The sequence below is a fragment of the Osmerus eperlanus genome, chromosome 8, assembly GCF_963692335.1.
Source record: "Osmerus eperlanus chromosome 8, fOsmEpe2.1, whole genome shotgun sequence".
NCBI classification, from domain to species: Eukaryota; Metazoa; Chordata; class Actinopteri; order Osmeriformes; family Osmeridae; genus Osmerus; species Osmerus eperlanus.
Window position 1 is genome coordinate 7,919,447 of NC_085025.1, and position 23,799 is coordinate 7,943,245.

General features: G+C 46.6%; 1 protein-coding gene across 1 annotated transcript in view; it reads left to right on the forward strand.

Moving 5' to 3' along the window:
• Positions 1 to 23,799, forward strand: part of otofa (otoferlin a) — a 50,022-nt gene that overhangs the window by 18,336 nt on the left and 7,887 nt on the right. Inside the window, 31 exon segments of the mRNA XM_062467017.1 lie at positions 308 to 407; positions 2,042 to 2,104; positions 2,106 to 2,242; positions 10,817 to 10,890; positions 11,103 to 11,229; positions 11,327 to 11,381; positions 12,253 to 12,384; positions 12,520 to 12,582; positions 12,709 to 12,793; positions 12,957 to 13,116; positions 13,307 to 13,493; positions 13,773 to 13,959; positions 14,462 to 14,685; positions 15,366 to 15,474; positions 15,594 to 15,786; positions 15,975 to 16,095; positions 16,249 to 16,349; positions 16,707 to 16,797; positions 16,927 to 17,043; positions 17,296 to 17,448; positions 17,752 to 17,944; positions 18,538 to 18,662; positions 18,877 to 19,011; positions 19,709 to 19,870; positions 20,865 to 20,984; positions 21,151 to 21,312; positions 21,590 to 21,752; positions 22,487 to 22,656; positions 22,779 to 22,808; positions 22,927 to 23,064; positions 23,250 to 23,325. Coding sequence (XP_062323001.1) covers positions 308 to 407; positions 2,042 to 2,104; positions 2,106 to 2,242; positions 10,817 to 10,890; positions 11,103 to 11,229; positions 11,327 to 11,381; positions 12,253 to 12,384; positions 12,520 to 12,582; positions 12,709 to 12,793; positions 12,957 to 13,116; positions 13,307 to 13,493; positions 13,773 to 13,959; positions 14,462 to 14,685; positions 15,366 to 15,474; positions 15,594 to 15,786; positions 15,975 to 16,095; positions 16,249 to 16,349; positions 16,707 to 16,797; positions 16,927 to 17,043; positions 17,296 to 17,448; positions 17,752 to 17,944; positions 18,538 to 18,662; positions 18,877 to 19,011; positions 19,709 to 19,870; positions 20,865 to 20,984; positions 21,151 to 21,312; positions 21,590 to 21,752; positions 22,487 to 22,656; positions 22,779 to 22,808; positions 22,927 to 23,064; positions 23,250 to 23,325 — 3,953 coding nt within the window.

The following is a 23,799-nucleotide window of genomic DNA, read 5'->3' on the forward strand; positions in this document are numbered from 1 at the left end:
TCTAGATGCTGACACTTTCCCACTCTCTCAGCCTGTCACAAGCAATCTCTATCGCTCTGCCCATCAGTCACACATGCACACACACAGTACACACACGTGCGTAAAGACACACACAAAACACACACACACACACAAAGGAAAAAAGAAATGTTCAGAAACAAGAGGGAGAAAGAGAGCAAGAGGGAGACAATAAGAGAGCGATGGCACTGACACTGATCCAGTCCATTGGCTCAGACAGAGACCTGCAGTGAGAACCTCGAGGTAAGCTTTTCCTAACGACTTTCCTGCTGTGTCTCTGTCTCTCCAGGCCTGTAGGCAGCTTTCAGATGGTGCTGCAGAAGGTGGCAGAGGAGGGCCAGCTGGAAGTCACCGACACGCTCATCGATGACAACAACACCTCCATCAAGGTGAGCTCGAACTGGTCCCAGATCAGGCCTTAATGTTTAGCTTCAGTCAAGATTCATAGTTTATCAGGGGAGTCTACCTAAGATCTAAACATGGATAATTATACCCATGTGCTAAACAAAGAGGAAGAATGTGAGAGGAGGTGGAGAGGGAGAAAATGAGAGGAAAGAAGAGGAGGAGAGGTACAGGACAGGTGAGGAGGGGAGGGGAGAGGAAACGACAGTGACAAGAGAGGAGAGGGGAGGGCGGAAGGGAAGGGCGAGGGAGAGAAGGAGAGGAAAGGTAGAAAAGGGAAGGAGAGGGAGAGTGTGAAAGCTGTTTAGTGGAGGAAAGAGAGAACAAGCGTGTGAAGAGGAGGAGAGAAAGAGAGGGAAGGAGAGGGGAGGAGAGTAGGCGAGAAAGAGAGGGAAGGAGAGGGGAGGAGAGTAGGAGAGAAAGAGAGGGAAGGGGGAAAATAAGTTATTGAGAGAGATAGAGATAATGATAGAGAGGTTGATAAAGATATAGCAGCACATTTATATATCAGCCTCCCAACATGTTGCGTTGCTATAGTGATGCATCTCCACAGGTTCCGCAGCATACGTCCCAGGGCTTTATTGGGCAGATGTTTGGAGAGGGAGAGGGCTGAGCAGAAAGAGAGAAGGGAAAAGGGAGATAGACAGAGAAGGGGTGAAAGAGGAGGGTGGGAAGAGAGAGGGGTAAGGAAGATAGAGAGAGTGGAGGGGAGGGAGAGAGAGATGAGAGAGAGAGAGAGAGAGAGAGAGAGAGAGAGAGAGAGAGAGAGAGAGAGAGAGAGAGAGAGAGAGAGAGAGAGAGAGAGAGAGAGAGAGAGAGAGAGAGAGAGAGAGAGAGAGAGAGAGGGGCATGCATCATTTTGTCTTTTATTCTCTCCTTGTCTGTCTCTGTCAGCTGAATACATTGGGTCTTGGTGCAACCAGAGCAGGCTCCCTGATGGGGGAGGTGTGTGTGTAGGGGGGGTTCATTAGTCCCCTATGGTCCCCATGACAGGAAAGACTAACCGGTCCATCGAGTGTACTTCCTGCCCAGATTAAACCGAGCAGTTACTGTCAGACACAATGTATCTGCAGGCTTCTGCTGTTCATAGTGGTCTGCTGTAAAACAAGCACAAGCTCGTAAAGTAAATCCTTTGGAACAAAATGGTTACAGTTTTCACAAAACACACCATGGACATCATGTTTTCATTCTATGGGTTAAAAAGAGAAGGGCGACTGTCTCTAGTCATCTCTCACCTGAGCACCAAAGAGTTTGACTGATCCGCACACATTCTGTAGAGGACAACTAGCAGCCTAAAGTTCACCAACCGTCTTCTAAAGGTCATCACATTCTGCTTGGCACTCTCTCTCCAAACCAAACTAAAGGCTGTTAGCATGGCCCAGCCCACCCTGGTGATACATGCTTTATTTAAACAGTACTGAAGCTGGACAGCACAACCAAAACCCTCCTCAGCACAGCCCATGTGCAAATGTAGGCGTGATTCTCAACAGTCTTCATACATTATCCCAGATCTGATAACCTTATTAGTGATCTGTGATTTTTTGGGTGACGCAGATTTACGATGCCATTTGGCTGAGAAATTCACCTGATTCTGATCTGAGGGTTCATTTTTCCGTTCCAGACGAGCGTGACCATCGAGATCCGTTACCAGACCCTGGACGGCACTGTCGGGGTGTGGAGCGACATGGATGGAGTTCCTGGACGTCCCTGATGACCACGAGGGGACGTTCCAGTTTGAGACGGACAGCCTCCTCTCCGGTCACAGCCAGGGGTCAGGGGTCACCGGTGGACGCTCTCCGTACGGCATCCCCACCTTCAGGAAGTACGTCGCACAGTCTTACTCTGACACTGGAAACACAGCGCACCATCATACTGCCATGATAGCATTTCACTGCCAATACTGCTTTCATAAGAACCAGGTGGTCTACAGAGGTTCATGGTAGCTAGCTTCACTAAAATATGTTTGAAGGCAGTCCCAACACAATACTTTCTTCTATGTGTGTGTTAGTGGTTTTTGGTGAATCATGTGTGAGATAATAGTGTGTGGGCAGAATTGATTTCCATTGAGGTTGTCTCCCAGGGCAGACCCTTCATCCATCATCCCAATGCATGTTTTCGTGTTTGTTTGTGTTTGCTGGGGTTACTGATCTTAATATATAGATCAGTAGTAATAAGCACATGAGAGGCCCATACACCAAGGATACCCCAGAGGGGACACAAACAACAGATAGAAATAGAAAAAGTAGAGAGGAGAGGGAGAAAGAGAGAGAGAGAGAGAGAGAGAGAGAGAGCGAGAGAGAGAGAGAGAGAGCGAGAGAGAGAGAGAGAGAGAGAGAGAGAGAGAGAGAGAGAGAGAGAGAGAGAGAGAGAGAGAGAGAGAGAGAGAGAGAGAGAGAGAGAGAGAGGAAGAGTCATGCTGTGCTTTCTCGTTAACACATACTGCATGGGCTCACATGTAGGATTTATGACACACACATACACATACTCACAGACGTACACTCCGGAAACCAGTTTATGGTGCCAGGAGAGGCCAGCTACTATTCCCGTGGCAAGAAAGATGTGTCACCCTAAGCGCAGAGGGGTGCTAAATAGGATACAGAGAGAGAGATAGAGAATGGAAGGAAGACAAAGAAAATAAGAGGGAGAGAGAGAAAGAGAGAGAGACTACCCATGGAAAATAGACATCAGAAGATACATCCATTCTCTAGCACACTGGTGGTCAAAGAATGATGACCTCATGGAAGCCTTTTTATGATGTCAAGGTCTGATTACACTGCTTGTGTGCCAAACACTCAGTCACTCTGTCAACACAATCTTGTGTGTCTGTGTTTGTGTGTGTGCAAATGATGCCTTGTTGATAACATAGCTGGCGGTCATCCTTTCAGGATGGTGGAAGAGGAGGAGAACTATCACAGTCTGGGTTGCAGGTACACACACATTCTGTGTGTGTGTGTGCTTTGGGGGGGAAGGGCGGACCAGAGTGGCATATGCAGGGATTCATCTTGTGTGTGGGTGTGTGTTTGTATGTGCCTGTGTATGTGTGAATATGTGTGCGTGTGTGTGTTTTTGTTTATGTGTGTGCCCGTGCCTGTGTGTGTTGTGTGTGTGTGCGTGCTTTAGAGGAAGGACGAGTGTAGAGTGTGACTGTTGTGATTTACACAACTCCTCCTGTCTTGGCGACATGCTCCAGTCGTTTGTCCTGCAGTAAACAGTCCTCTGGCAGACAGCAGCTCACTCAGAAGACAATATCAGTCCTTATTACAATCATAAACACCCTCCATATCTGTCTGACCATATTTATGACAGCATTCACAGAATGGAGGTGTGATACATTGCATAAAAGATAGTTTGTCTTCATTCGCTCCAACATATATAATGCCATGTGAAGTTAGAAAACCGTAGCTAAGTTTGAGAGTTTCTTTATGTTGACATTGTTGAGGTGTAAATATCAGGTGTGGCGCTAGACGACAGAGAGTGGGAGAGAGAGATGGAAACAGAGACACAGACAGAAAGACAGAAATAGAAAAAGGAAATTAAAAAGACAGCCTAAGCCTTATAACATTTGCAGATAGTATGATTTAATTAATGGTCCAGTCATGAGGTTTAATGTTCTAATAATGTTGGGTTTAATGTTCTAATATTGTGAGGTTTAATGTTCTAATAATGTTGGGTTTAATGTTCTAATATTGTGAGGTTTAATGTTCTAATAAGGTTGGGTTTCATGTTTTATGGTGAGGTAGTATGTGTGTGTGTGTGTGTATGTGTTTAGAGGATCATAGAGGATATTGGGTGGTTCTGGGGAGTAAGCTTGCTCATAGACCTGCCATTTTTGTGTGTCTCAGTGTGTGTCTCAGTGTGTGTCTCAGTGTGTGCGCGTGTGTGTGTGTGTGTGTGTGTGTGAGCGGATGTGTGAGAGATAAAGAGAAAAAGTGGGAGAGAAAGAGAGAGAGAGAGAGAGAGAGAGAGAGAGAGAGAGAGAGAGAGAGAGAGAGAGAGAGAGAGAGAGAGAGAGAGAGAGAGAGAGAGAGAGAAGAGTGAGGGCTAAGTTGCAGTATTAGAGTGAAAGAAGAGAAAATGGTTTCTCTCAGCTTGTAATTGCTCTTCATTCCTTTGATGCTTGCATCCCCCCCTCCTCCCTCCCTGCAGCCTCTCTCCCTGTCCTCCCACCCTCATCTCTTTACTCAGCCGCCCCCTCCCCCAGCTCTGTCCAAAGCATTGTGCAGTGATTTATTGTGGGTCCCTGACTGTGTTTACATTATCTGCAGCACAGCCAGGTTGGGTATGAGCTCACATGTATTCAGATAAAGCACAGCCTTCTAGGTTTCAAACTTTTACACTTTAGAAGCTTATCCTCTAAAATATGGAGTGGCCATCTACCATTATGACTAAGAGTTATTGTTCTGTCACTTGAGCAAAGACCTCTCTCGTTTAGGATAATCTAAAATAGAAATATAAGCATACAGAATGTATTCAATTGGGCATCTTGGTATTGTTGACTAATTAATCACACCAGTTTCTAATTGAAAGCTTATTTAGGAGGACCATGATCATAAGCTTACATTACTATAAGCATGACTTATACCACTAATAATGCAATGGTTTTCATCCAGATGATCATGAAGTCTTCAACACCTGGGTTTACAGTTGTGTGAGAAGACCTCTGTCACCACGGTGACAAGTTCTGAATTTATTAACCGGATCATGCAGACACATATTTATTCAAATAAGTAGTGTGTTTGTTTAAACTATTCAAATATGCACGCTGTCCATTAGCATAAGTGAATTCAGGACATTCTCCTATTCACACAGATAAAGAAGGATATATGAAGCATTCACACTGAGGGGGATCTGACCAAGGTTTGTAAAAAAAAGATTACCGATTTTTTAAACAGACAAAAAGCTGTCTTTGATCCTACCCACAATGCAATGGGCTGGCAGAGCCTCAAACAGTGTGCTGGTGTGAGGGGGACTTGCTCCTCAACATGGTGTAGGGGAGGTGGTTGGGTGACTACACTGTTTATAGCCCACTGCTGATGAGAGAGACACTGCTGATGAGAGGGAGAGAGAAGGAGGCAGAGAGGAACATGGTAATGGATTTAAAACCCTGTGGTCACACCAACTAGCACCAACTGGCTAGCAGCCTGGTGAAGTCTTTATTCTTCTGTGCACCAGCAGCTGTAACCCTCAGGTGGAAGTTCTGTCTACTGAACACTGTGTTTGAACAGAACCAAGAGAGAACACATGGTGGAGAGAGTATAATCAAGTAATTGGATTCTTTGTACTTTCTGAGACCATAGTAGACTCAACCTGGATTGTGTATGTTTCTTGTAAGATAGCTCAATCCTCAAACCGGTTCTTCTAATGTTTCCTTTAAAAGTTGCTTTATGTCCCTTGAGGGTATTTGTGTGTGTGTGACTGTGTGCAGGGTATGGGTTGTCACTTTGTTTGTGTTCCTCTCATTCAGATAGTGTTTGTCATTGTCCCCCTCTAACTTCCTGTTCATAGCCAGGAAGGAGGAGACTATCCTGAAGACATGGAGACCAGCCTCCTGGGGTAAATCCTCCTCCTGCTGCACCTGAATGTCCCGTTCAAATATGTCCCCCATCCTACAGTACTCCCTCCAAGAACTCCATGTTTGTCATATCATACATTCTCATAAGAAGCTTGAAAATCCTTTGAATAACCAGATTCTGAAAGGAAATTAGGCAGACATATATGATATCAACAATAACATGATGTTCATAGAGGATGTCAACAGCAGACTGTTAGTTTAGGGGCATTCCTGTTGAGCTGGATGGCTGGGTGGAACTGTGTTTCAGTCAGCAGAATGCAGCCTGATAACTGATGCAGTCTGATGCAACAGTGGGATGTAGAGTGTGTAAGAAAAAGACAACTCTGAGTGTGAATAGAGAGGGGTGAAGAGAGGGATGAAGAGAGAGGGGTGAAGAGAGGGATGAAGAGAGAGGGGTGAAGAGAGGGATGAAGAGAGAGAGGTGAAGAGAGGGATGAAGAGAGAGGGGTGAAGAGAGGGATGAAGAGAGAGGGGTGAAGAGAGGGATGAAGAGAGAGGGGTGAAGAGAGGGATGAAGAGAGAGGGGTGAAGAGAGCGGGATGAAGAGAGGGATGAAGAGAGGGATGAAGAGAGAGGGGTGAAGAGAGGGATGAAGAGAGAGGGGTGAAGAGAGGGATGAAGAGAGGGATGAAGAGAGGGATGAAGAGAGAGGGGTGAAGAGAGAGGGATGAAGAGAGAGGGATGAAGAGAGGGATGAAGAGAGGGATGAAGAGAGAGGGATGAAGAGAGAGGGATGAAGAGAGAGGGATGAAGAGGGAGGGTTGAAGAGGGAGGGATGAAGAGAGAGGGATGAAGAGGGAGGGATGAAGAGAGAGGGATACAGAGAGGGATGAAGAGGGAGGGATGAAGAGAGAGGGATGAAGAGAGAGGGATGAAGAGAGAGGGATGAAGAGAGAGGGATGAAGAGAGAGGGATGAAGAGAGAGGGATGAAGAGAGAGGGATGAAGAGAGAGGGATGAAGAGGGAGGGACGTTGCGTGCGTCCCATTGAGATTCTCCTCCTCCCTTTTTGTGTCACTCCTCCTCTCTGTGTTCTTTTTCTCCCCTTCTCTCTGTTTCTCTGTCTGTCTCTCTGCTCCACATCTTTTAAAACATAGACAAATGCGATCCCAGATGCAGTGCGCACAGACCCACTAGAGCAAGGCCAGGTTTTCCTCTCATGTTGTCCTGGCTTATGTAGGCCACTGAGACTCAGAGGATTGTTCAGCGAGAAAGCTAAATATTCATAACCCTCTCAATGGGTGACACTAATGAAGATATAAACTCACAGCAGCCTGAAATAGAGACATGTTACACATATTAAGAGGTTCAAAGAGAAAGCAGGAACAGTTAGATGTCCTGAGTCATCAACCCTACAGTCATGATTGGTAGTGTTTTCATAACAACTTGAATTCAGCTTCAGCTAGAACAACAGCTACCAGTTGAGATATTGATTGTCATACTATATTGCAAAAGACATAGTTGTCCATGGTTAGACAAAATAAAACATGAAATTGAGCATCGGTTATTGTAAAAATAATCAATTATCCTGACTGAGTGTAGAAATGGCTAGACAATGTTTCTAGAATGGAACAGAACACTCTGGAACACTGAGGAATAATGACCTTGGCCTTGAATCTTTCCTACTCCCCACCCCTGTCTCGCCAATAGAGATCATTGTGTCTGTGTGTGTGCATGCATGCGTGTGCATGTGTGTGTGTCTGTGCAAGAGAGAGAGTCCCATTCACCTCCATTCAGATCCATTCAGCAGGGCTTCTGGTGCAGAACAGAACTTTGCGTCTATAAATCATTAATCATATGCGGCTTGATTCATTTCCCCCAGCTCATCCATTCACCCATGTTCGGCTTTCTGTTTGTTTCTCTGTGATACTGAGCAGCGAGGCACAGCACTGCTGTAGGAGTTCTCAGACAGACCTACACACTGCTGGAACCATGTCAGAAGTACAGGAGAACAACAGAGATTTACATCTCAATCTATCCGTTTGTCTTTCTCAGTTTCTCTCAGTTTCTCCCTTTCTCGGTTTCTCTCTGTCATTTTCGTTCTCTCACTCTCACTGTCTAACTGTCGCCTGTTGTCGAACTCCACAACACTGCAGTCAGTCAGTACTGCTACAACATACAGATCATCACAGTTATATTGATCAGAAAGAAGATAGTCAAAGCCTACTTTTCCTGTAGAGACGACTCATAACGTGCATTCTGTTAACATGTATCTCATTTAACCAACATGATCAAGAGGATTATTAATTAAATTAGAAGTAATACATTCCTCTTGATCAACATTGTTGAGTTATATGCATTCAGACCAGTTTCTTGCATTTCTAGACAGCTAACACAAAGCTCCTGTAGTCACATGACCCGTTCTGTTTGTGTGTGTGTGGTCTGGTTCTCCTGCGGTTCTGTAGTCACATGTCTGGTTCGGATTCTGCAGTGGTTGTCCGAATCACCCTGCTGTCTGAGATGCTATCCTGCTCTTACTGCAGTGCTACTGTTGTCAAACCACCTTGAAAGAGTATTTCTGATTCAAGCATATAGGTTTAGATAGTTTAAATAAATAGCCAATCTTATTCAAGCGTTTTTGATTTGGTGTGGTGTTGATTGGTTGATTTGCAGTGGTTTGTTGTGGTTGGTTGACAGCTAATTTTCTGATGACATCATACATTTTCCCTCCATTTTAGACCAAAGGACAAGAAGGAAAAGAAACCCAGGTATATTAAAGATTATTGACAATCAGACAGAATATATGAAAATTCCAGATTTTGATTGTATTCAAATACATTTATAACAGAAAACCCAATCTGCACCAGTCTGAGCTCTGAACTGGTTTCCCTCAGAATGTGATTGTGTTTGCTCTGCTGTGTTTGTCCTGAGCTGCGCCCCATACGCTGCTCTTAAGGGGGAAGGAAAAGGGCGGGAAACCATGGAAGGACAAGTAGGTGCTATAATGTCAGCTCTGTCACTCAGCTTGGTTATTTTCCTTCTCCAGAACCAGCAGCTCTCTGTCTCTCTGTCTGAGACACTGATGTGGAGAGAGAGGAACATCCATATTTTCATGTCAGATGGCAGAGGTTCATTAAGTCTCAGTGGTGTCTGATCCTAAGCATGCGTTTCTTCTATTCTCTGACACACTTCAACTCGCTAACCACCTCTATATCCTGCTACTCTGACAGACTGACAACCTCCTCTCCGAGTTCTTTTCAGGCACTAAGTGGACGCTTTCAACCTCCTTCTGACTGGGCCCTGTGTGGAAAAATACTGCCTTTATCTCAGTGTGTGTGTGTGTGTGTGTGTGTGTGTGTGTGTGTACATGTTCCAATGAATGCATGGTCCAGTGGATCGCTGTCCATGCTTGGCTACTTTCTTAGATTCCCTGATAGTTCTGTCTCCCTCCCTCCGCCCCCCTCTCTGTTCTACTCTGTCCTCAACTGTAGTCCATCAACTGCCTCTCCCTCCCTCCCTCTCTCCCTCTCTCCCTCCATTCCTCCATACCTGTCCACCTTTTTACTTGTGTGGTCTGGACTACCTGAGCATCACACCTGTCCATGCAACACAAATGGGAAAATAAACCGTTTGAAGGACAGGTGAAGCTTGTTGATCCTAACCCCCTGGAGAGCTGGGTTTGGGACCCATCTGTCTCTCTTTCATGGTATGTACACATGCAGGAGGGGTGCTGTAGGGGGATAGATGCAGGGTAGTCAGATCTCTATAGATCAGTCTGATGGTTGTTTGCCAGCTGTTACGATGCTTCACTTTTGTGCTTCACTTTTTGATTGTTGTGTGCTTTGATAATTCAGCTTATTTTGAGTGGACCTTGGGACATTTACTAAAGAGGCTTTCTCCCCAAAGGTCTCTTGATTCATCCAAGCATACTATAGTACAAATGGCAGTGTAATGTTAATATGAGTAATCTGAGTCGATGCATAACTTATCTGCTTGCCATGTATATCTACAGTTCTGTTGAGAGTATCCATGTCTATCCATGTCATCCATTTGAATTTTGAGACTTTGATATTATTTTGCCTAGACAGTCTTGCAGCCCTGATCAGATTTGAAGGGGCCGTCTGTCCACACTAAACTTGATGAACGATGACTATCTGAATAACTATGCATATGGAGGGAATTTTGACTTTGAACTTTGCCAACTTGAAAAGCCTCACTGGTGTTTCACTTGAAGCTTGTGCTCCAGTTTACAGGGAAACTCTGTCATGTTAAATGTGCTGACTGTCTGAAAGCATTTCTTTTATCTTACATTTTATTTTCTAGCAGGTCTTCTCCTTTATTGGATTCTCTGCTTTTATTAAAGGCTTGATAGATACAGTACCAGTGTGACAAGGAAGGGAAGATGAAAGCAGAATTTCTGCTCTGGTAAGATTGTTCCCCATGGAGCCCAACAGAAGAACTGTCCTTTTCATCGCGTGATAGACATGTATTCATGTTCACGGCCCACTGGACGGCCACGCTTCTCGTTTTTAATTATTAAGGCAGCTCATTTGTCAGGCATGGTGGTGACATCACAGCCCTTTGTTGTTGTGGTGATATGCGATCCTTTTTAATATCTGCGTGGTCATTGGACACCCACTAGGCCTATTGTGATTGGAGGTCGGAGGGTGAGGGGACTGTCTAGACCCTAGTGGTGATGTTTATCTGGAGAAATGTTTCCATGGTGGTTCTGTTGTAGATATGTTAGCTTCTCTGTGGGCCTTTGTAGTTTGTTTATATTTACTTACAGCTTGTTTGTTTGAGACAAAACTATTCCAAAACATTGATGTTGTCGATTCTATACATTCACCCTATACCTTCCCCTTTTCTCTTTTTATCCAATCAGAGCCGGGAAGGGCGTGTTCGCAGCCATGAAGCTCGGCAAGATGAGAAACTTCAAAGATGACCACAAGAGAGGAGGTAAACACAAGTGCAGCACTCTGATTGGTCAAGGGAGCAAGGTGAGGGTCATGTTCGACACTGAGGTCCCTAGGTCAGAGCTCATTCAGGCAAGAGACAACAAAAGATGAATTCATGACTGAGATGGAACACAAAACAAGTTTCATTCTTGGCATTGGCTTCCTCCTCAACGTCACCCCCTCCCCTCCTCCTCCTCCTCTCCCCTCCCCCAGATGAGCCAGCTGTCCTGGACATGGAGGATCTGGACAGGAAGGCCATGCGTATGGGCGGGGCTTTGGACCCTGATACCATCTCTCTGGCCTCTGTTACCGCTGTCACCACTAATGTTTCCAATAAGAGGTATGCACACACACATACACACACACACACATATACACACACACACATACACACACATACATCCACGTGTGTGACTCTCTGCCCTGGTTTTAATCAGGTCAAAGCCTGATATCAAGATGGAGCCCAGTTCTGGGAGACCAGTGGATTACCAGGTGAGAGAAGTGTGTGTTTGTGTTCACCTACTGTGTGCTTGTCCTGTGGAGAAGCCTTTCCTCTTCCTCAACCACTGTTTCGTCATCGCTAAGCCTGGAAGGCTAGACTGATGAGAGCTGGTGGAGGAGGAGCGGAGAGAGGGAGGGATGATACTTTTCCAGTAGGGATTAAGGGGATGAAGGCAGGGTGGTAGGATGGCAGAAAAAACTGCTCATTAGTGAGGGAAGACTCAGGCCTGTGGTTAGCCCCCCCCCCCCTCCCAGTACCATCCTGGCCTACATTCTGTATAGTGCTGTCTTCCACCAGACTATATAGAAATACATGGGAAATAATGTCACACCACCCTCTCTGAATCTCTCTCTTATTCTCTTGCGTTTTCTTCCGTTCATTTCTCTCTTTTACCCTCTCTATGTCTATCTCTTTGTTGCCTTCTCTTTCTCTCTGTAGCGGTCTCTTGTTTGCCCTTATTCACTCTCTTTTTTTCCCTTTACTCTCCTCAACTCTCTCCTCTTCATCTCACTTTAGTAGATAGATAATTAACCTATTGGGACACAGCTTGGCTCTCCGAATCTTTCTCCTTCATTTCCACCAGTTTGTGTCTCCTGGCCCATCGGTTATGCTTCAGCACACATTTATTTCAAGTTTTGGATATTGGACAAGTAATTGTTGTTCTACAAAGTTTTTCATTCGTTCAGGGTGAAAAGTAAAACTATCCTTAGAGTAGCTTTAGCTTTTTCAAGGGATATTCTTTGAGATAATATCAGTGATCGCAGCATTGTCATATATATCTGCCTTAGCTAAGCTTAGCATGTTTTTAGCGTTCCTTTCATGGTCACTAATGGTGGTCATCATGCTAACACCTCCTTTTAGATCAGCATCACCGTGATTGAAGCCAGGCAGCTGGTGGGACTGAACATGGACCCTGTGGTGTGTGTTGAGATCGGGGATGACAAGAAGTACACCTCCATGAAGGAGTCCACTAACTGTCCCTACTACAACGACGTGAGTCCTGCTTTCTTTCTTTCTCACTTTCTCTCCTCTCCAAAATGGGCAGAGGCATCAGTCATGAACAGAAGCAGCAGAAAGGCCTCGCTCTGTTTCATATCACCAGCCTCCCTCTGCTTCTCCTCTCTACAGTATTTTGTCTTCGACTTCCACGTGCCACCAGACGTCATGTTTGACAAGATTCTGAAGCTGTCAGTAAGTAGAGCATGTTGCATTGTCTACATGTGTGTTTACACACACACACACACATACACACACACACACACACACACACAAATACACATACTCACAAACACATTGGTGTGGTTTCTCTCTGTTCAGGTGATTCACTCTAAGAACCTACTGCGGAGTGGCACCTTGGTTGGAACATTCAAAATGGATGTTGGTACTGTCTATTCACAGCCTGGTGAGTTTAGGATGGATGGATGGTCAGGCTGGACAGTTCTTAGGTCATTAGGATTTGGTTGGTTTCGTTGGCTTTCCAATTATTTTATTGATTTTGATTATTGATAGAATACATGGTCCATTAGTTGATAGACTGACTGATGGCTAGTTGACACCTATTTCAGAGCACCAGTTTTACCACAAATGGGCCATGCTGTCTGACCCTGATGACATCACGGCGGGGTGCAAAGGTTACATCAAGTGTGACATTGCCGTCGTCGGGAAGGGAGACAACATCAAGACCCCACATAAAGCCAATGAGACGGACGAGGATGACATAGAAGGGTGAGAATGTTCTTAGATTCTACAGTCTGATTATGTTATGTAAGGCATTGGAATGCTAGTTTTTCAAAGAGGGATCGACCAAACCCGTTTGAGAACTAATTGTTTTACAGGGCAAAGTGCACTTCATTCCTGTCATAGAAAGGTCTCTGAACTTCATGTTATATTTCCTGTGTCGTGATTATTTCCCCAGCAATCTCCTGCTGCCCGAGGGCGTTCCTTCAGAGAGACAGTGGGCACGGTTCTACGTGAAGATCTACCGAGCCGAGGGCCTGCCCAAGATGAACACCAGCATCATGGCCAACGTGAAGAAGGCCTTCATAGGAGAGAACAGAGACCTGGTGGACCCGTACGTCCAGGTGCTCTTTGCTGGACAGAAGGTAACTCATCAACGCATCTAGAAGAAGAGGGAGATGGGTGCTTTTTATTCTATGTTGAGGTGAAATGTAACTATTAAACGATCACATAAGCGAAGAGTAGATAAGAGTTGAATAGCGTATCACTTTATTTCTCCTCAGGGAGAAATGGCACAATCAATTAACCAGAATTAAAGAATGAAGTACTAATGATCTCGTTTCTCAACAGTTTTTTTGGTAGTACCCCCGGGGATTTGGCACCATGTTTAGTATTTATGTTTGTGTCATGTTTTCTCTGCGCAGGGGAAGACGTCTGTCCAGAAGAGCAGCTACGAGCCCGTCTGGAATGAGCAGGTCATATTCACAGAGATGTTCCCCCCGCTCTGCAAACGCTTGAAGGTCCAGATACGAGACTCTGATAAAGTCAATGACGTTGCTATAGGAACGCATTTCTTAGACCTGCGCAAGATCTCCAACGACGGCGACAAAGGTAGTAAAAATATTGGATCTGCAAGTCTGTCACTGAATAAATAGCACGCCTATTTATCTTGTTCTACTGAAGGATCTGAATCTGGGCTTTCACCTCAGGTCTTTACATACAGTAGCTCTGACCTCTTACCTCGTATCGCAACTCATCTTGGATAATGATAATAACATGCTCATATACCATTCCTCCAGAACCTCACAATGAGACAGTCCACAGTTTAATTAACCATCTATCCTCTCTCCTTTCCTTTCCTTTCCATACTCTCATCCTTTCTCCCTTCCCTTCTTGACCTCCCCATCCCTCTTAATTACTTTTTTGCTTCTCTCCCCCATTAATCTTTCTCCTGTCATCCCTCCTCAACCCCCTTCCACCTCTTCCACCTCTTCCACCTCATCCACCTCTTCCACCTCTTCCACCTCTTCCACCTCTTCCACCTCTTCCCTCTTCTACTTCTTCACCCCCCGTGCTCTCCTACTTGTATACTTCCTGTCTCTTCCCCCCTCAGGCTTCCTGCCCACAATGGGTCCTGCCTGGGTCAACATGTATGGCTCCACTCGCCAGTACACCCTCATGGATGAGCACCAGGACCTGAACGAGGGGCTGGGAGAGGGCGTGTCCTTCAGGGCACGCCTCCTCATCTCTGTCGCCGTGGAGATCCTTGACACCACCTCCACTGAGATCATGAGCTCCACAGACGTGCAGGTGGAACCAGTGTCCAACATCTCAGAGGTGGGATGTCATTGGTTGGCTGGTTTTCTCACATAACTTTTGTATTTACAACAGGAGACGTTCTCATTTGTTCTTTCAGATGTTTGACTTATAGTTAATAGGAAGATGAAATTAGATAATAGTAAAACACACACACCCCTGACCCCACCATAAACAAGTCAAATATTTCCATTCTGGTATTAAACTGACATTGATTTACTGTAACTAACTGGCCACTAGGGAGATCCAGTTGATCTTATCTACAGGATAAGCAGTGTTAATACGTTATAGGATTAGCAATATTAGCAGGCTAGCCACCAGCTGTGTGTCAGGCTGTAGGATTAGCAATGTAAGCAGGCTGGCTGCTAGCTGTTTAGCAAACCTATCTCTCCAAAAAGGCTGTCTATGTCACCAATCTTCCCAGTCAGGACGAAGGGGGAAAAAGTGTGAGGAAGAAAATAAGGAATAACAGTTTATAGTTAGGAGGATAGATTGAATGCACCAAACAATAATCATTAATGTCAGATAGAAGATAATAATTAATGGTAATGAGAGAAAAAACATTCAAGTTTGTTACCTTCCAAAACAAATCGTTTATACTTCACATTAATATTCATTGTGGAGATGTCAGTGCTGATGAGATAATCATTTGTGAAGCATAAAAAACAAAGAGGTTTGCTTTCATTATTTCCTCTCATCAGAGTGCCACAGGGAAAATTGAAGAATTCTTCCTCTTTGGTGCATTTCTTGAGGCCACCATGATCGACAGGAAGATCGGGGACAAACCAATCAGCTTTGAGGTTACTATTGGTGAGTAGAAAGATCAGAAAGCCATGACATTTGAAAAAAAAGTACATGTTTGTTTCGGGGAGTCACTCAAACCATGACACAACACCCCCCAACTCATCCTCTTCACACCGTATACCCAGGTAACTATGGTAACCAGATAGATGGGGTGAGCAAGCCGTCATTGAAGAAGAAGAAAAGGGAGGGAGGAGGGGAGAACGATGAGGAAGAGTCTGAGCTGATCCAGAACTCCAGCGAGGAAGATGAGGCTGATGAAGAGGGAGACCTGGTCTCTGTCTCCTCCACTCCTCTCATGAAGCCCGTCATCACAGACAGGTCAGAGTTCAAAGGTCACCCGGTCAACCTCATAAACCGCACACACACACATTGTCACTAAACAAGGAAGTTTGGTCAATGATTCCCACAGGGAACAACAAAAATATTATGCCCACTGTCACTGTCCTGGATGTCATGTAAGTGTGTTCTTTATGAACCAGTGTCGCCCTCCTCTGTGTCCCCCTCAGGAACTATTTCCACCTGCCCTACTTTGAGAAGAAGCCCTGTATCTACATCAAGAGCTGGTGGCAGGACCAGAGACGCAGGCTGTACAACTCCAACATCATGGACAAGATTGCAGACAAACTGGTTCGTCCTTGTTGGTGTTTGTTAGTATGTATGTGTGTGTGTGTTTAGAGTTCTGTGAACGTAAAGATGATATGAATATCTTTAGATTGTATATGCATGTCTTATTTTTCTAAGGTCTGTGTGTGTGTATCTGTCTGTGTGTGTGTCCTTCAGGAGGAGGGTCTGAATGATGTGCAGGAGATCATTAAGACAGAGAAGGCCTACCCGGAGCGCAGGCTAAGAGGAGTCTTGGAGGAACTCTGCACTGGCTGCAGGTAACACACACACGCGCACACACACACACTCATAATCACACAAACACACATTATCACACAGCAGTAATCATTCCATTATCACAATAATCCATATAAACGCACACAATTTTAAATTACTTTATGAATTATCCTCTACCTTCATACTGGCTGCAGGTGACACTGCAATAATAAGACAGCCATCACGTAAATTAAAACATTAATTAATATGGATGCACATTTCCTACTGACTGTTATTACATTGTTCATTCAGATTGATCCTTTTCACACATGGGGGTGTAAACAGTGTGAAGGAGTGTGAGAGTGAATGATAAACATGGACCGCTGAGCAATCCACTGGTTCATCTCTCTGTGTTTCAGCCGTTTTGTCACTCTGGCCAACAAGGACCAGAACCAGGCAGGCAGAACCAAACTGGACCGGGAGAGACTCAAGTCCTGCATGAGAGAAATGGTACAGTACCACACAGACAGGAGGGAGATGTGTGTGTTTGTGTCTGTGGCGTGTGTGTGCCTGCGTGAGTGTGTCTGTATGTGGTGAGTGTGTGTGTGTGTGTAATCTCACACAGCTCTCTCCCTCCAGGAGGCCATGGGCCAGCAGGCTAAGATGATCCGCTGCCAAGTGAAGAGAAACACGGTGAAAGACAAATTCAAGCTGGTGTACAACTTCCTGCTGAAGCTTCGTCTCCTTGCCGACGAGGTACCAATTTAGTTGATCACAGCTTTATTTATAACATGTCTGCTGAGCACTGACAGACAGACCATATAAGTCACATTAACACACAGCATACAGGAACAAGACATCTTCAACCAGATATCAATTTGTATTTGGTATTTGTTATTCATTCTGTAGTTACCTTTGCCATAGTATTGGTCACTGGTCAGATTTGACCAGAACACTCGCCCTGGTACAGATTGAGTATATGAGAGTGTATACCTGTGTGATTTCCAGCCCCAGCACAGTATCCCAGACATCTTTGTGTGGATGATGAGTAATAATAAGCGTATTGCCTACGCCCGAATCCCCTCCAAAGACATCCTCTACTCCATCGTGGACGAGGAGACCGGAAAGGACTGCGGCAAGGTCAAAGCTGTCTTCCTCAGGGTACGAACATGTCCACTTCCACCCTCCTCTATCCCTACCCTCCTCTGCCTCTACCCTTCAATATCCCCTCCTTCCTCGGCCTCTACCCTTCTATATCCCCTCCTTCCTCGGCCTCTACCCTTCTATATCCCCTCCTTCCTTGGCCTCTACCCTTCTATATCCCCTCCTTCCTCTGCCTCCACCCTTAACCTTCTCGTCCTCAACCCCTCTGCTTTGTCCCTCCTGTATAACTCTGTCGAAAGCTGTTCTCACATATCTTGTTGAGCTCTTGTTCTGACACCCTCGCCCACTTGCTCCCTCCAGCTGCCTGGTAAGAAGGGCTTCGGCCCGGCAGGGTGGACTGTGCAGGCTAAGATGGAGATGTACCTGTGGCTGGGACTCAACAAGCAGAGGAAGGACTTCCTGAGTGGCCTGCCCAACGGCTTTGAGGAGAACAAGGCAGCCAGGAGCGGTCCCGGCCTCCAGTCTGTTCCCCCTATCAGCCTAGTGTACAACAGTAAGTAGGAGGCCTCTACAAAAAGGAGTGTGTACTTCTTGTGAATATATTGAATGCATTCTTCTGCATCCCTATGTGGAACGTATCTGTGTAGTACACTGCACTGTGTGTACCTCAGCAGCCCCCTGCGTTCTACTTATGTAGATAACACGTACTCATCCCTCCATCGAATTCACTAAGCACACTCTCGACCATGTGCCCACACCTCTGGTCCTGTTAAATGAAGCGTGCTCCCAGCTTGATTTGTTTGGTTAGTGGATCATATTCACTGTGTTTGTATGTGGGCTGCAGAATTATTCTCTCACTCTGTCTGTCGAACCCTTTCCTCTCCGTTCCTCTCCGCTCCTCTCCGCTCCTCTCCGTTCCTCTCCGTTCCTCTCCTCTCCGCTCCTCTCCGCTCCTCTCCGCTCCTCTCCGTTCCTCTCCGCTCCTCTCCGTTCCTCTCCTCTCCGTTCCTCTCCTCTCCGCTCCGTTACTCTCCTCTCCGCTCCCCTCCGTTCCTCTCCGTTCCTCTCCTCTCCGCTCCTCTCCGCTCCGCTCCTCTCCGCTCCTCTCCGTTCCTCTCCTCTCCGCTCCTCTCATCTCCTCTACAGTGAAGCAGGTGTTCCAGTTGAGGGCTCATATGTACCAGGCCAGGAGCCTGTTTGCTGCTGACAGCAGTGGGCTGTCAGACCCCTTCGCCAGAGTCTTCTTCTCCACACACAGCCAGGTCACAGAGGTACTGTAAGATTCTCTCTCTCTCTCATTTTCTCTGTCTTTTTCTTCATCTTTCACTTCTCACCCACTCTCTCTTTCTATCTCTAGTTCTCTCTCTCTCTACTTTTGTTTGAGTTGTCTGAGTAATTTGATTTATCCTGGTGGTGGTGAGGAGAGGAGGAGGTGACTATCCCATTTGAACTGTGTTCATGCGTGTGTATGCTTGTGTGTGTTAGGTCCTGAGTGAGACCCTGTGTCCTACATGGGACCAACTGCTGGTGTTTGACGATGTGGAGCTGTTTGGTGAGGCCAGCGAGCTACGAGACGACCCGCCAATCATCGTGGTGGAGATCTATGATCAGGATACTGTGGTGAGAGCGAGAGCGAGAGCGAGAGCGAGAGCGAGAGCGAGAGAGAGAGAGAGAGAGAGAGAGAGAGAGAGAGAGAGAGAGAGAGAGAGAGAGAGAGAGAGAGAGAGAGAGAGAGAGAGAGAGAGAGAGAGAGAGAGAGAGAGAGAGAGGAGACACAGAGAGAGGTGTCTGTATGTATGCATCCAACAACGATCTAACAGAGATCCAACCACAATGGAATGTTTGCCTATATGTGTGTTTGCTTTCATACCAACTGACTGTATGTGTCTGTGTCCTTATCCTCTGTCTGTCTGTCTGTCTGAATTCTCTCTGCTCCCCCGGGTGACCCTGCTGTTGTGGCTAAGTAGAGTGTGCCACTTAGAAGTAGAGTATGTTGGACCACGTGGCATGTTTTCCAGTTCAACACAAAAAACTATTTTCAACCTTTTTTCAACTTTATCAATCACTATTCATCTCAGAGTCTGAGATGGTCGAGCACAGCCAGTCTGTCACACCTCTGCATGACCCTCTAATTGTTACATAGTAGCACTGTAGTTTGTAGTTTGCAGTTTGTAGCTGTAGAGCAGACCCAGAAGCAGTTTGTGCTGTAACACTGCCCCCTAGTGGGGGACAACTTCCTTCTCTTCCAGCTTCTAACTTTCCAATCTTTTGTTTCTCCTAATCTCTTGTCTTCTGTTTTGGTTGCCATGGCATCCAGGGCAAGGCGGAGTTTATAGGTCGTGCGTTCGCCAAGCCCATCACTAAGATGTGTGACGAGCACTACGGCCCCCCCCGCTTCCCCCCCCAGCTGGAATACTACCAGATCTACCGGGGGAACTCCGCCGCAGGAGACCTGCTGGCCGCCTTCGAGCTGCTGCAGGTAACACACACACACACACACGGTTGCACAAACACAATGAAACACACAAATACACACACACGCTGATACAGATACGCAAGGGTGCACACACATGGAGCGGCAACGCCTTGTAAATACCCTGAAGGAGGAGCTTATCGTTAAACAAATCCCCTGTAAATCAAGCACACCTATCAAGCCCACTTACCAAATGCATGGACAAAGCTTCTGTTGAATAAACGATGCACCATACACTATCAGAAATGAGAAAAGGAGGGATCTCTCTCTCTCTGTCGTTGTCTTTCTCTGTGTCCTTCCTTCGCTGTGTGTCACCTGCTTCATGATCCACTGTCACCTGCCATCACCACGCCACTTCCTGCAACAACCTTCGAAACTGCATCCGTTTCCTGCAACATTTCAAAACACTTCCTGCTTTGGCCACTCCTCCCTTATCCCTTATTGGCCCCCTCCCACCTCCAACTGTTCAACTTGCCTCCCCCATGTTGGTCCCACTTCCCTCCCTTCTTCCTTCCCTCCTTCCCTTCTTCCTTCCTTCCTTCCTTCCTTGCCTTTCCCTCCATGCTCCTTCCCTCCTCCTTGCCTCCTCCCTCCATTCCTCCCCTGACTCTGCAGATTCCCTATGATGATGAGGAGATCAGGAGGGCTCTTATTGCTGTCCATGACTTTGCTGTTCCTCAGATCAAGGTGCTCTTTCTTTCTTTTCTCTCTTCCACCCATCCCTCGCTTCTCTCTGGGTCAGTTTCCGGTTGGTCTGCAGTCACTCTGTGTTCCAGTTATGTGACCCTGTTCCCTCTGTGTCTCTATAACTACATTCTCAAAACTCTTCATCTCTGTCGTACTAGCAGTCCAAACCACTACCGATGCCGGTAGACTGATACTACAGTGTACTTTACAGAAGGGAATTTGTTCAATGCATTTTCTTTCTGTTCCTTCAATTCCTCATGACCTCTGTTTTACATTCACGTTGTTTTTTTTTTACCGTGCCTTGTCCAATCAGATTGGTCCAGCAGGGAGGGCAGGGCTTCCTCCTGTCGAGGGACCGACGGATTCAGACCGTGGACCAATCATCCCTGTGCCCTTGGGCATCCGACCAATCCTCAGTCGCTACCGCATAGAGGTCAGAGGTCACTGTAGTAGAAGCAGGAAGAGGAGCAGTGGCAACTATATAAACAATATACTGTATACTAAATAGTACAGTACTGTGCTATGGCCTACATCCTGTGTTAGGGTTGTGACTGGTTCAGATCGGTTCTGATGGGTTGTGACTGGTTCTTTGGGTGAAGGTGCTGTTCTGGGGTCTGCGGGACCTAAAGAGGGTAAACCTGGCCAAGGTGGACCGGCCCAGAGTGGACATCGAGTGTGCAGGGAAAGGGGTCCAGTCTGCCCTCATCCAGAACTACAAGAAGAACCCCAACTTCAGCACCCTGGTCAAGTGGTTTGAGGTGGTGAGTGGAAGTCTCAGGACCAAGCTAGATATCTTCTCAAACTCTGGAAGACCTCAGAGATCTAAGCGGTTCGCTGGATGTAGAATCCTACTAATTACATAGAGTAATTAGTAGCATTATAGATTGGTTTTTCTACCCATTAATCCCTGGCTAACTCATTGAGCTAAAGATTAGACTAGCTTTCCCTGCTAGGTCCTTAAACATCTTCCACAACATCTACCTGACCCTTCTATTTCTTGTTGACCCCTCACCCCTGACCCCTGACCCCTGACCACAGGACCTGCCTGAGAACGAGCTGCTCCACCCGCCCCTCAACATCCGGGTGGTGGACTGCCGTGCATTCGGCCGCTACACCCTGGTGGGCTCCCACGCTGTCACCAGCCTGAGACACTTCATCTACAGCCCTCCAGACAAGAGCTCCAACAACTGGTCCAGCGCAGGTAGACACACACACACACACACACTGGTACACAGGAACAGTATTAATCTGCTGTTTTTTACATGCTTACTGTGATCCGTCAATGTTTTTGAACTCTCAAGTCCCAAGTCTAAATGCTGTAGTCAGACAACATTATGTATCATTCATTCACCTTCTCTGCAGATTGTGCTTCCTCTCGAATGATTCCAGTGTGTTGTATACTGCAGTATAACACTTTGTACTGTGCTACACTGTACCATAGATGAGAGTCTGTGTTTCTCACTGACTCACTCTGACACTCTCTCTCTCTGCTTGCTTCTGCCCCTTCATGCTCTTCATCCTATCCATCCACCTCCGCCCTGTGTTTCTGTATGTCTCGCTGTTTTTCTCTTTCTCTGTCTTGTGTTCCTCGGTCTCCCCTCTCTCTTTCTCTGTCTTTTTTCCTCGGTCTCCCCTCTCTCTTTCTCTGTCTTGTGTTCCTCGGTCTCCCCTCTCTCTTTCTCTGTCTTGTGTTCCTCGGTCTCCCCTCTCTCTTTCTCTGTCTTGTGTTCCTCGGTCTCCCCTCTCTCTTTCTCTGTCTTGTGTTCCTCGGTCTCCCCTCTCTCTTTCTCTGTCTTGTGTTCCTCGGTCTCCCCTCTCTCTTTCTCTGTCTTGTGTTCCTTGGTCTCCCCTCTCTCTTCTCATCCATCTCTGGCTGTCCTGTCCCATCCCTCCTTGGTGGTCTCACTTCCTGCTCGACCCCTGACCCCCTCCCAGCTAAACTTATGAATGGCTACATGGTCCTCACCAACGGGGGGTTCCGCCCTAACCCCTCCCTTTACACCCACACCCCTCCCCGCACCCTCTCTCGCCCCCTAGGTGATGTCATGGTCAACATGGATACCGAGTCCTACAGGAAGATGGACACAGTGGTCAAATTAGACGCCGTAAGATGTGTGTGTGTGCGCGTGTCTGTGTGTGTGCATGTGATGGTGTATGAGATCGGCGTGTTGTGTATTTCATTCATGCGGAGTGTAACTGGTGTTGTTTTGTGTGGCCCCTGCTGTAGACATCTGATGCTGTCGTTAAAGTAGACATGGTGAGTATCCATGTCCCCTGTCTGTGACCTGCACTCAGTAAACCAGTGGTTGTCAACCTGTGGGGACAAGCCCCCACCTCCTCAGCACCCTGGCTCAGTCTCTCCTTCCTTCCTGCAGAATGATGAGGAGAAAGAGAAGGAGAGGAAGAAGAAGAAGAAGAAAAAGAAGGGGGGAGAGGTGGAGGAGGAGGAGCTGGATGAGAGCATGCTGGACTGGTGGTCCAAATACTTTGCTTCCATAGAAACCCTGATGGAGGTGTGGCCTATTCTATTCATATCAATTGTGTTCTATTCTACTCTATTACACTATATGCTATTCTGATCAATTAAATGATCAAAATGTTAGATGTAATATACTATAATATACATATATCATGGCCTGGTCATGTCATGGTTGTTAAGTCTGCCTGTGATGTGAAGGTTGTTGGGCTGATTCCTCAGATCCTGAAGGCCCAGGAGGCAGCGCAGGCAGAGGCAGAGGAGAGGGAGGAGCAGGAGATAGCAGCTGAGGGAGGAGGTAAACAACAACACCACAACACGACCAAAACATGACCACAACACGACCACAACACGACCACAGCATGACCACAACATGACCACAACATGACCACAACATGACCACAACACGACCACAGCATGACCACAGCATGACCACAACATGACCACAACACGACCACAACACGACCACAGCATGACCACAACATGACCACAACATGACCACAACACGACCACAGCATGACCACAACATGACCACAACATGACCACAGCATGACCACAACATGACCACAACAACACCACAACACGACCACAGCATGACCACAACATGACCACAGCATGACTACAGCATGACCCACTAAAGGAACATAACAATCATGCTGAAGTCTGTTTGTCTGGCAGGACAAAAGCATGTGCCCTCCCTCACCCCCCTCCCTCACCCCCCCTCACTCGGCCCCCTCACTCGGCCCCCACCCTCCCATCCACCTGATTCATT